The sequence below is a fragment of the Crinia signifera genome, chromosome 5 (assembly GCF_055691185.1).
Source record: "Crinia signifera chromosome 5, ASM5569118v1, whole genome shotgun sequence".
Classification (NCBI taxonomy): Eukaryota; Metazoa; Chordata; class Amphibia; order Anura; family Myobatrachidae; genus Crinia; species Crinia signifera.
Genome location: NC_139221.1, coordinates 292,062,137 through 292,075,657, shown reverse-complemented (window position 1 = coordinate 292,075,657; position 13,521 = coordinate 292,062,137). Strand labels below are relative to the sequence as shown.

The following is a 13,521-nucleotide window of genomic DNA, read 5'->3' as shown; positions in this document are numbered from 1 at the left end:
TAATCCCTCTTAAAAATGGCAGGATGGAGAGCCCCTAGCAGCAGAGTTAGTTCGATTGAGGGCGTAGTAGTAGCAGGTACAGCACTGCAGTCAGGGTTGGCAACAGAAATCTTGGGGCTCGGTAAAGTGATATATCTGAGGACCCCCAACCCTGTTCCCTTGATCATCAGATTTTTATTACATTGTATATTGAATATGTTTTTTTTTTTATATTACAACAAAAAATGTACATTCACTATGTAATTTAATAGGGGGGAATAGAGGTGTGTGTGGGGGGGGGGAGTTTAGAGGGTTATATGGTATGGGCATAATGTGTGTAAGGGACACTTTTGTGTGATGCAACATGTATAAGGGATAATACTGTGTAGGGTAATAGAATAATGGACACTTCTGTGTGGCATAATGTGAATAACTGACACTACTGTGCGGGGTAATGTGACTAACGGACAAGACTGTGAAGTGTAATGTGAATTGTTGCTATGCTATGGCCATGCCCCTCTCCCATGAAGTCACGCTCCATATTAATTTGGAGGGCAGCTTCGGTGCACACTGTCCTCATGTTGAATATGCAGGGGGTAAAAATGATTTTTCTGGCTTAAGCCCCGTAGACACGGGGTGACCTGGCTTTTTCAGCTGTGCGACGTCCTGCAGTATGAACCCTCAGCACATAGCGGGACACCCGCTCAGCACACCGCGATGCAGTGTGCTGAGAATTCGTTCTGAGCGGGGCTTTGCCTATTTTTATAATAGGCAAAGCCCTGTGATCTGGGGAAAGCCAGTTCAAGCACTGGCTGTTCCAGCGGGTGGTACCAATGCGCGGGACCGTGCATCAGCATAGCTGCAGAGCATACACACGGAGCATTCCATGCTGATCTAGTCAGATGGCACATAAAAGAGGCTGTAATCGCCCTGTGTGTATGCCCCTTTAGGGTATCAAAACATCTTGTTGTGGTTTGTCATTGAGAATAAAGGCGTTGCTGATGTTTTTTGGAGGTGTGCCGATTTACTGGACCGGGCAGCTTCCAGTGACATGCATTCAGTGCAATCATAGGATTGCTGAAATGTCAAATGGTCCAAACAATGTTACCCAGTGCATAGGTAAACGCGGGGGAGGGGGGGTGTTCTAGTTGCCTGAAAACCCCCCTCCTCTTGGCAAGTGCCTTAAATGATGACAACAATAGCACTTGTGTATAATGTTTACTAGAGCTGCCAGGGGGGGGGCAGATGTTACTTGTGCAGAGAGAATTAGATTTGGGTGGGGTTTTACTTCAAAGTGAGATCTATATTGCAGTGTAAAAATAAAGCAGCCAGTATTTACCCTGCACAAAAACAAAATAACTCACCCAAATCTAATTCAATCTGCACATTTTACATCTGCCTCCCTGCAGTGCACATGGTTTTGCCCATCTAAGAAGGATTTTGTCAGAAAGAGTGAACTAGAATAAGACCCACTATACCTACCACTTTTCCTGACCACTTATCTTATTTAAATATTTGAAACATCCTATACTAGAGACCATCTGTCCTGTTCAGTATTAATACTGTATTCCACACAGTATCCAGTGTATAATAAGGGCAATTTTCAGGGCTGTTGCCGCTCCCCCAGACTCCCGTACTTACTCAATGCACTGTAGAGTGGGAGACTTTTGGATTACATTTGGAAACTCCCCTTTAACAATCCTGCGTTTGCCACTGCAGCTCCCCCCGCTGCAAATTATTTTCTGATATGTTTTTAATGTTACCATTCAAGAGTCTATGGGGTTAATTTACTAAGATGGGATGTTTCCCATAGCAACCAATCAGATTCTACTTATTATCTTATAGGAGGTGCATAATATATGAGAAAATTAATCTGATTGGTTGCTATGGGCAACATCCCATCTTCAATAGTACTTCCTAATGATCTTTAACTGTAATGTGAATCTGACGCCTATGGTTTATGCGGGTGTGGGTTGTTAGGTCTACACCAACTAGGTCAACAAGCATTGGGTCGACACCACTAGGTCGACAGGCAGCAAGGTCAACATTAGTCTAGGTCGACAGGACATTAGGTCGACACAAGCATTAGGTCGACATGGGCAATGTCGACAGTCAAAAGGTCGACATGGGGTTTTCACAGTTTTTTACCCAAATGTCGACACAGTCGACATGGACACAGTTTGAAGTGCACCGCATCCACTCGCATCGCTCGCTTCACTCACAATGCTTCGGGCACGGTGCCTCACTGTGCTTGGCACACTATTTTATTCTCCCACCATGCCCTACTGGATGGTAGAGCATGAAATACCGCCTGTCGGCACATGTCGGCTCAAAAAACAATGAAAAACCCCATGTCAATCTTTTGACTGTCGACCTAGTCCCTGTCGACCTAATGCTTGTGTTGCCCTAATGACCTGTCGACCTAGACCAATGTCGACCATGCGGCCTGTCAACCTAGTGGTGTAGACCTAATGACCGTATCCCGGTTTATGCACCTTTAACTGTTAATGGGTATATTACATTATTACAGTATTTTCTCTACAGAGTCTTTAATGGTAAGTTTTCGTTACTTTCAGCTGATTTTTTGTATATTTTGGAAACAGTTTAAGAAAGCTTCATTGTATTTTTCTTTCAAGGTCAAATAAATGTTCTTTTCAAACGTTGTCCCGGGCAACTGAAAGGTGCTGAGCCCAGAGGCCGGTGCCTACTCTGCCTATTTGGTAATCCGGCACTGGTTTTGCCTCCAATATCCCTCCGATGCTGTGTCTTCTGAGAAGCCAATGGCGTGATGACAGCTCCTGCGAGATTTGCATATCATTGTAGATCCGCTGTCACTGAAGACACAGCCTGTAACATGGCAGGCAGGAGCTGATTGGCTGGTGGCTCATCACTCTCCATTTTATCACATTTGAAGCTTAGTGCATCTGGCCCATTACCTGATATTTTCATGAAGGGCTCTCCCAAATGCCACACAATGCAATTAGCAACAGCATTTCGGCTATATGTTGCCTCTGCCTTGTGTCACTTGTCTGAAGTACATGAAAGAGCGGGAAATAGTCATGAACCCCCAATAAGTGGCAAGTGTGGGAAAACGGGTAGACAGCAAAATGCATTTAGGTCGACATGCAAAAATGTCCACATGCAAAAAGGTCGACATGTCATTAGGTAGTCATTAGGTAGACACAAGCATTAGATCGACATGGGGAAGGTCAACAGTCAAAAGGTCGACATGGGGTTCTTCATATTTTTTGTTCCAGATGTCAACACAGTCAACATGAACACTAAAACGTAGCACCGCGTCCCCTCGCATCAGGCACGGTGCCTCGCTGTACTCGGCACACTATTTTATTCTCCCTCCACGCCCTAGTGGATGGTAGGGCATGAAATACCACATGTTGGCTCCCAAGAAAGTGAAAAAACCCATGTCGACCTTTTGACTGTCGACCTTTACCCAGGTTGACCTAATGATTGTGTCAACCTTTTTGCATGTCGACCTTAATGCATGTTGACCTAATGGTTGTCAACCTTTTTGCTGCCTACCCGTTGTCCGGATACTATAAGTGGCACACAGGATAGCAGAGCAATGTAGGGTTAGTGGCCATAATCAAAGGTTTGTTATATGGTGCCAAATTGTTAATTTTTACAACTTTAGCAAATTATGCAGACAATCGTAGTCATTTCATCTAAGCAAATAAACGTTTTTAGGGCGGTATTTAGGGAGGCATTACAATGTCTTCAGAGTGATTTTTAAGTGTGTATATATAATTTTTTGATAAAGTTAAATAAAAATTGCAAATGCCGTCGGCTAGTTCAAAAATCCAATTCCCATCAGTACAACACCTCAGCAGATCCTGTAGTCTTTTAAGTTTAACCAATCTTTCTGATTTTTAGGGAAAATAACATGTCTTTATTGACTATATTTTAGTGTTTAAAAACATTGAAATACACGATTATCAACATGGCAGTAAATAGAGCAGGGATGAGGAACCTTTGGCCCTCCAGCTGTTGTTGAACCATACCCTCCAACATCTCAAGGGCAGAAATCGGTACACATTCGGGAAGGGGCGTGTCCAATGGGTAGAGTAGGCGTGGTCAAAGCTAAAGTAGGCATGGTCACACCCCCTTTCCACATGTGTGCTGAACAGTTTTTTTTTTTTTTTTAAGGGGCCTGCCCCTAGCTGTGTATACAGATACATATCTATATCAGTACATAGCTACTTCTGCTTGCAGGTACCTGGCTGCTCACACATACATTTATACTGCACTACCACTGTCCTCAGGGCCGTTTCTACAGGCGGACAAGCCGTGCAGCAGCCCGGGGCGCAGCACGGCTTGTCCACCTCTTTTAAACAGCAGGGGCGCCCGGCCGGCAGCTGAGCTCACCCCAATGCCGCCCGCCCGCCGCCGCCGCCTCCGAGTTCTTCCCCCTCTCCCTGTCCGCAATGAACAGAGCAGCCAGGCACAGCGTGAGTGATTTCCGAGGGGAGGGGAGCGCAACGCGCGACGCTCTCCATCCCCTTGCTCACTGTGTCATTAGGCTGTCAGCCAATCATAGGAGCTCGCGGGCTGGCAGCCAATCAGGAGCCAGCCCGCGAGATATGAATGGCTGACGGCTCAGGGACACAGTGAAAGCAGCAGCACCAACAGCACCAGCGGGCAGCGGCGGGGGACTGGAGGGGGAGACCCAGAGAGACAGTAAGTTCTGCTGCTGGCACTGTGGGGGCATATATGTGTCACTGTGGGGGCACATGTGTGGCACTGGGGACACATCTGTGGCACAATGGGCACATTTGGCACTGTGGGGGCATATATATCTGGCACTGTGGGGGCATATGTGTGGCACTGGGGACACATCTGTGGCACTATGGGCATATTTGGCACTGTGGGGGCATATATATGTGGCACTGTATGGGCATATGTGTGGCACTGTGGGGGCACATCTGGCACTGTGGGGGCATATATATGTGGCACTGTATGGGCATATGTGTGGCACTGTGGCGGCATATCTGGCACTGTATGGGCATATGTGTGTCACTGCGGGGGCATATGTGTGTCACTGCGGGGGCATATGTGTGTCACTGTGGGGGCATATGTGTGGCATTGGGGACATATCTGTGGCACTAGGGGCATATTTGGCACTGGGGGCATATATATGTGGCACTGTATGGGCATATGTGTGGCACTGTGGGGGCATATATGCCACTGTGGGGGCATATTAGTAAACGGCATGAGTTGTGCGGCAGCGGCGTGTGGGGCATAATGTGTAATAGGCATTACGGTGTGGGGAGTATTGTGTAATTGCCATCACAGTGTGGGGTGTAACGGGCATCATAATGTGTAATTGTCATCACGGTGTGTGACATAATGTGTAATTGTCATCACGGTGTGCGACATAATGTGTCATTGTCATCATGGTGTGGGACGTAATGTGTAATTGTCATCACGATGTGCAGTGTAATTGTCATCACGATGTGCAGTGTAATTGTCATCACGGTGTGCGGCGTAATATTGTGTGGCCTTCACACAGTGACATCACAGTACAATGACAATTCCTGCGGTAACCAATATCTGGACCTGCAGGTTGCAAAGGTGAGATGTAAGGTAATTGTTTTCCTGCCAGACCACGCCCTTATATTAAGCCACACCCCCTTTTAAAAATAAACCACGCCCCCTATTTCGACGCGCGCGCAATTTCTTCTATGTCGTGTTAACTTTTTTTTTTGGGGGGGGGGGGCGCATTTTCATTCCTTTGCCCTGGGAGCTAAATTGTCTAGAAACGGCCCTGACTGTCCTCCTGCTCAACGTCACTCGTGCCCTGCACCCTATGCAGCAGTAGTTACAGGGCAGGTTTTGAGTACATCACCTTGTGCCCTGGAGCTGCGATGCACTTTCTCTAAAATTAGGTGCAATAGGTTTGTGCTGGAGGAAAGACCCAATACAGACGGAGAGACTGCTGCTCCCTGACTCTCCTCCTCTCTCTCTCCCCCCACCCCCCTTCCCAGTCCCGGAGTGTGCTGCGTGACCCCCTGACCCCCAGCAGTTGTACACAACTACACATAGATATGCTGCTGCTAGCTGTGTCACTGACTCACTGTGTTTGTGAACTTTGTGACAGGGGAGAGAGATGTTCTTCTGCCGCGCCAGGGAGGAATCAATGAGCAGGGGGAGGTGGCCTGCTGACTCCACACGCAGGGCACTATGGGAGATGTAGTATTGGTCAGCCACTTACAGTGCTGAAAGAGGCAGAGCAGCATCAGCCAGGAAACTACAACTCCCTGAGTTGCAGGAGCTGCCTCAAAAACCGGTACAATCGGTACAGTTAGATTTAGCCGGTACAGACCATTAAAAAACGGTACTGTACCGGCTAAATCGGTGCAGTTGGATGGTATGTTGAACTACATATCCCAGCATGCCCTGCAACAGTTTTAGCAAGGCCAAATAGCAAAACTGTAGGAGGACATACAGCAGGGTTGCCGACCCTCCCGAAATTTCCGGGAGTCTCCCGAAAATCGGGGCTCCCTCCCGGCCCCCCGGAAGGGTGGGCAACCCTCCCGGATTCAGGGGGGACCCCCGCTGTCCCCCGGATCGCGGCATTAAAATGCCGCAATCCTCGGGTCTCAGAGGAGGGGGCGGAGCTAAAATGACACAATCGCGTCATTTTAGCCCCGCCCCCTCCACGAAGATCACTGAATTTGCTGGTTTACCAGCATGGGGGCGGGGCTTAGTGATGTCACGCTTAAGCCCCGCCCCCTGAGCGGCTACTGAATCTCTCCTTTCCGGGCTTCTCCCGGAGAGGAGAATGAGAAAGTCGGCAACCCTGACATACAGGGATGTATAGTCATGACCGATGCGATGCACCGGAGCGCCCTAGGCAGCCGGGGGGGGGGGGGGGTTTGCGGCCGCCTTGATGCTCCAGGGGGGGGGGGGGGTGGATGCGGCAGCGGTGGGCGAGTGGCTCCACAGGGAGGAGGGGGAGTCCTGCAGTTGCACACCAAAAACCTGTGTGTGTGAAAGATGTGGCATCTGCCTGTGTGAAACTCCATTGCTAATGACAGCTTGTATAGCGCTGGCAGCGCTATACAAGCACTTATCCTTGGCTGGCTTTATGCGTCTCCATTGAGATGCTTTCAGCCAATCAGGGCTAGCTCAGTCAGTGCGGGGTGAGCTGCTGCAGGATGTGTGTGACTATTAAACTTTTACTTTTCTCAGTGTCTGTGTGTTTTTTTTTAACATTGTGTTTACAGGTGGACTACAAGTCCAAGGGGGCCCATTAATGCCCCACATGCTGGGACTTGTGGTTCGCCAAGTCCCAGCATGCATGGGAGGCCTGCTGGGACTTGTAGTTCACCTTTAAAATGCAAATATTTTGTATGTATTTTTTTACGCGGCATCCACCGCAGGGATGCCGGGGACAGCCCTGGGCTTCAGCTCTGGACAGGTGAAACCAGGGGGGTGGGGGACCCCTTTATTGGGGGGTCCCCACTCCCCCAGGTATCCTGTCCAGGGCTGACCATCCACGGTGCGCATGGTATGGCCAGTGGACCTTCCGTAAAAAGTGTCCCCCGGCTGTGGCATGACACCGCAGGCTCTTGGAGCCTGGTACTGGTTCCAAAATATGGGGGACCCCCAGTTTTTTTGTCACCCATATTTTGGAACCAGGAGCGGTCCAAGAGTCTAGGGCTGGTTTCCGAAATATGGGGAACCCCTACACTTTTTGTCCCCCGTATTTTTGGAACCAGGTCTAGCTCAATGAGCCCTGTGCTGGCTATGCTCAGGAGGGGGGACCCGATGTAATTTTTTTTTTATTTTTTACACATTTTTTAATACAGAACCATGCACAGATCTCAATGATCTGTGCATGGTTCTGTCAAATTCACCTGTCAGAACCTGGTCTATTTTTCTTTTTTTTTGCGATTTTTAGTAACGTTTACCAAAAACTGCACCCTATTAAATTTGCAAGTTGTATACTTTATAATGGGAAAACCCCTGGAGATGTGAATTGAAGTGTGAGAAAAAAATCGACAGGTCAAAATGTGCGATTTTCACGTAATTCGCATCCTATTAAATGTGTGATTTTCGGAAAACGTACAAATTCGTCAGTTTTTTTTTTTTTTTTTTTACGAAAAATTTGCAAAAGTCGGAAAATCGCATCTCATTAAATCTCTCCCTTAATGTCCCATAAGCAGTACACTGACTGTAATACTTTTTTATATAATTGACAATAGAAAAGCTGCTTGCAGGTGATTTTTATTTGTAGTAAGTACTAAAAATGTGTTTTATAAATGGTGATAATGTCAAATAAACTAATACAGATAACAGAAACACAATTTTGTATATTTGATTATCACTTATAAGTTGTCCATATTAAATGTTAATGTGCGTTTCCAATTTGAAATAATCTTTTATTAAACATCATGAACAAAGCATTTTGTGACTGACCCCCAGAGGGTCTTCCTGTGCTGCGACATCCAGTCTGATCATAATCTTCCAGGGCTCACAGTCTGCAATTTGATTATAAAGTGCTTCAAATGTTATCATCCCAGCTTGTCCAATCTGCAGCGTCAGTCAATTGATAATAGGATTTGCAATGTAAAGTTATTATCTTTTCTGCTGCCTTCTGGTGGTAAAATAGGCATGTTTTAAAGTTATTTCCTTTTCTTGTGAAATAAAGATTTTAGTGACATACCAATTAAATTTTATTATTATATATTTTTTTTTATTTTAAGGTACCACAAAGTGTACATACAGGTTAAAACCATTAAACATAAACATTTCAACAGTATCTACTGTATATATGTAAAAGGCTAACTACTCCTGACTTCTATGAGGTGAAGTACCACCACTGACCACAAGAGGCCACTTCACGGACCAAATTGCTCCTTTGTATGCTAAAAGATGCCATAACAGAAAGTGAAAGCATTTTTTGCAGGGACACTGATCTGTTTTAAACTTGCTGGATATGGAGAGAGGGAGATGTGAAGACAGAGATTGGAGCTGATGGGACTGGGGGTGGGGTGATGAGTTTGTGGGTTAAAAACTGTCACAGCTCAAAGTGAAAGTACATTGCAGAAGCCATTATTTTGATGGGATTTTAACTAGTAAAGATATACTGTAACTACAATACACAACAACATCTTACCATAACAGAAGGGTACAGGAAAGCAGAAGGTCTGTTTCATACAAGGTGTAGTATTTTGGGTTACATGAAGTCAGTGTCAGAATGGGGCACAAAAGGCACCGCAGGGAATGCGGTTGTAGCATTAGAGGTGTGTCTAGCCACAAGAGGGGGTGTGGCCAGCAGCAAAATGAGGTGTGTCCAGCCACAAGAGGAGGTGTGTCCAGCCACCACAGAATACTTGGCCATCCATTAGAAAGGACATGCAAAGAATGCGGCCCATTTATCAAGGAGGATACAGAGGTGTGTCAGGACCAACCACTTCGATTGGTGGCATGGCTAATCTTGCAGTAGTTTCTATACAACGCACCAAGCACCCAACGTTCCCTGGGTGTGCCCACAAAAATGGTGGGTGCGCCCAGAAAACTGCTGAGATTCTCTATGAGAATGCAGGCGTCTCGAAACCTGCATTTGTACAGCTACAAGGCAAATAAAAGTCAGTCTACATTGACTTTTACTTGCAGACGGGTACAAAATAATTCGATGGTCGACAACAATCTAATGATTTCTCAACACTACGGCCGCAGGCGAATGGATGTGTAAGCGTGTACATCCAATCGCTTGCAGGTGCGGACATTTGGTTGGCGAAGAGGGGCGGATGCCGTTTGTCCATACACTAGGCAGCGAAAGAACGTTGCTTAGTGAGCTGGTCTGAATCAGGCCCTTAGTACATTTACAAAGTGAATGTGCACATCTGTCACTGGCTTGTGGGCTTGCCAGGGCTCAGAGCAATAAGGGAGAAGCTACTGTGAGGTTCAGCTGCTGAAGACTGACGCCTGGTTCTGAATGAGTTGAACGCAGGCCAGCTTTTATGCTGAAGTTCCGATTCCGAAGCCTTGTATTGCACTTGAGGTTTCATTTAGAGAACTGGAAAACTGTGCCAATAGAAAAGATAGAATTAGTAGAATTAGGGCCAAAATCCTGATATAAAGCTTTGCACAATAAACTGACTATACTCCCAGGACAGGTGTCTATTTTATTATATTTTTACCCATCCAGAATACAACTGTACTGTATTCCTGCAGGGATGTCCCCGGGCCCTTATATCTGTCACACATTGTACCAGTGTTACACACTAGCCGACCTTATGCCGACCTGGCCGTGACCGATATTGGACTGAACGATATTGGTACACTCAATATCATTAATGATGCGTGCTAATGTTGTTCTCTTTGCCTATATTTTCAGTGTGATATATAAAAATATAAAGTCCATATGGGCATATTCACCATTGGGGTTTGGGTGGTTTTTAAGTGTAAAACTTTCACTGAGTTGCGGTGGTGGATACTTAATTACTGGAGCAATTCAGTATCGCTAAGGTGTGGAACTGAGGACCTGAGCTCAGTAGGGCTGCCATTGTGGAGGCGATGGAGGAATCCGCTCAGATACCACCTTGCAACTTACCACCAGATTTTGTCCCGTAGGAAGGATCGGCCCCAGGGAACCAATGCCATCTTCAGATGGCGCTGTTTCCTGCAACAAAAACATAGAGAGTACGTTTATTGGTCCTAGTTAATTGTACCCCTTTTACACCACTCAAATACGTGGGTCGATCCCGGTTTGTTGCCGGGTCAACCTGAGTCGACGTGCTGTGTGAAACGGCCATGCTGAATATCCTGGGTCCAGCAAACCGGCAATTCGACCCAGGAGAAAAGCAGTGTTATTCCCGGGTCGGACTCGGGTTGCTGAGCAGTGTGAACGGGTAACCGGGGTCGGGTGACCAGGGTCCCGTTCACTTCTATCGAGGAGCACCTCAGTGCTGCCTCCTCCCCCGTCTGGCGCACCAATGCCCATCCCGGCAGCAAATAGTGCAAATGGTGGATCGCTCCCGGGACAGACTCATGTGGTATTACTCAGAAGTGGGCTGGATTTAAAAAAAAACAGGGCATCATGTTCTGTGCAACTTCCAACTTCTTTATGATTCAATACAGCTGTTTTGATCATCAAAGACAGGCTAGATAATGTAGTCCACGCTCCCTATAAATAAATGTATTATATGCTTAGTTCACAGATTTTCTTATCCTCGTTATTTAAGGCAGCAGTGGTTCTCTAATTAAATACACATTACGCTAAGTAAATAATACGAGGATTAAAGCACACACTAAACGTTATCAGCTGAATACTGTAGTCACCACTAGCTTTTTCTTTCTGTTTAGACTTAAGAATCAGCATAGTAGCCGCAACAATATATAGATATATATATATATACATAAAATAAAACAAAGAAAGAAAAAAAATCTGGAATTTGCAGTGAATTCTTTCCTGAGCAGAGTACACATCTGCATTGTGTTGGGCAAGTTTACCTGAGTGGGTTGGGCATTGGCAAATTCTTGTTTCACTTTAACGATGGTCAATTCTAGTCTGAGCATGCAGCAGATTTTTCCCACAGTCACAGAGTCACACACACACACCAGCAGCAGCAGCGGCATCTGCTCCTCGCTACCTCAGTGAGAATCCACCACTGCAGCAGCGGAGTCATAAGTCTGATCTAAGGCCACATTTACATTCCACAGGTCTGATAAAGTGTCTGTCTGGCTGCCCACTGCCTTTAGCTTCAAACTGATTAAACTGGCATCTCAGCAGTTCTGTGCAGGCGGCACAAGGTACAGAAGAAAATTCTGTGACTGCTGCTGATCCTGCAAAGTATGGCCAACTGAAAAGGATCTAAATACCTCTCTTATTTCTGTGGAAATTTACCCCGTCCCGCTGAGAATGTCCAAGCCGTCGCGTTTGGCCAGGCCCTTGTCAGTTAATGTCACGTCAAAGCTGCCTGTGAGTAGGATTGAAGATTTCAACAGCAGATCAAGAAAAATCAGCTTAGGGGAAAGGATTCTGAGGGCTGGCAGCGAAGGCAGCTTGGTTAAGAAGCAACAGCAGGTGCAAACCGCACAGCCCCCCATCAAGCAGCGTGGGCCGCACATTTCCAGAGGTACAGTACCCCATACCATTATTCATGTCACATGGGTCTTTTCTAGTGTGTCCCACATTGCTGGGGATTCCGACATGGGATCTACTGAAGTTTCTCATTGAGATTTACAGCAATTTACTGTTCAAATACCAATTTATATCCGGCTATACAGCGTCTAAGCATGTGGCGCTGTCTGGCCTGTCTCAAAATAGAGATAAATCCAGGCAGAACTAACTTGCGTTTGTGTAGTAGCCTATACACTTTATTCTGTGTAGTAGATCAGGGATGGACAGCAGGTGGCCCTAGGGCCACAGATGGCCCTCTATGCCTTCACCTGCGGCCCCCTAGCTCCGTCCTGGTTAATTGTCAGATATTTTTGTTATAGGTTGTAACACTTTAAAACTCCAGCTTTTGCGTTACTACAGATTTGAGTCTCTTTCTCCAGTTAAATGTATTGTTTCAACTTCTTGATGAGAGTAAGGGTGATGTGCGATCCTCTTGAATATTATAGTGCCGGCCATGCCATCTGACTGCATCTGGATGCCCATATAGGTGCCTATACAGTAGGGCGACTTATCTAAGGGGGGGGACTTATCTAAGGGGGGCGACTTATCTAAGGGGAGAAGTCGCATGTGATTTCCCTTGAACTGCCCAGCAACTTCCGGCATGGCAGAACTGCATATGTATGATGTATACGATCACAACCAAGCCTGCTGGGGGCTTGGCGTCCCAAAATATCTACAGTGCAGCCCTTCCAATCTTCATACTCCGATCCGATGCTCATGGTACCACACATCAGGACGGACTTAATGTAATTTTGATAGTTTTCGTCCGATCCATCATAAGGCCAAAATCACTCTAGTGTATGGGGACCTTATAATGTTACCTGAGCAATCGAATTGCTCATTGTTACCATGGGTTAATGATCTGTACAGATGCGCGCCTGTGTTCTTGAATGTGCCTCAGTGTCTTTTATTTGTGATCCGGTTTTATCTATATATTTATTTGCACACCTGCGGCTTTTAAGCCTGATAGTATTACCTACAGGGAAACCTGCAGCAGGGTAAAGAGTGTGCTGTGTCCGGACACTGCTCCCGCCCCACCGCTTCCAGTAAAAGAATGAGAAGTAATGATATGTGAAACAGTTACAGCGTCCACGCTATCACGTACCGTTCAGTGGGACAATAGCGATTCTTACAGACTCTGCGAGGGAAGTAATCATATTAATTACATATAGCCATACATTGATTAGGAGGGAAACATGGGAAGATTATTGAACATTTGTAGGAAGTTTTGGAATTGCTGGATATGTTGCTGGTGACATAGAGAATGCTGCAGCCGGTTCTCCATGTCAGTCGCTGTACAGGTCATATGTACGGCACGCGGGCTGCACGTCTGTAGCTGCAGGCAGAGGATGCACCCAGCGCATTTCCAGTTTGTTACAATGAACTGATTCTCT

The 13,521-nt window shown here is 46.4% G+C and overlaps 1 protein-coding gene across 8 annotated transcripts in view; it reads left to right on the top strand.

The window, feature by feature from the left end:
- KIAA1217 (KIAA1217 ortholog) overlaps positions 1-13,521 on the top strand; it is a 632,840-nt gene that overhangs the window by 209,292 nt on the left and 410,027 nt on the right. The window contains exon 1 of one of the 8 annotated variants that reach the window (XM_083189279.1): positions 11,589-12,083. The exons of 3 other annotated variants lie outside the window; for them this stretch is intronic. In XM_083189279.1, coding sequence (XP_083045405.1) covers positions 11,867-12,083 — 217 coding nt within the window. In that variant the 5' untranslated portion in view covers positions 11,589-11,866. Of the gene's footprint in view, positions 1-11,588; positions 12,084-13,521 lie in introns of those variants that run through there. 4 more of the 8 variants (XM_083189273.1, XM_083189266.1, XM_083189277.1 and 1 more) reach the window with 4 other exon arrangements.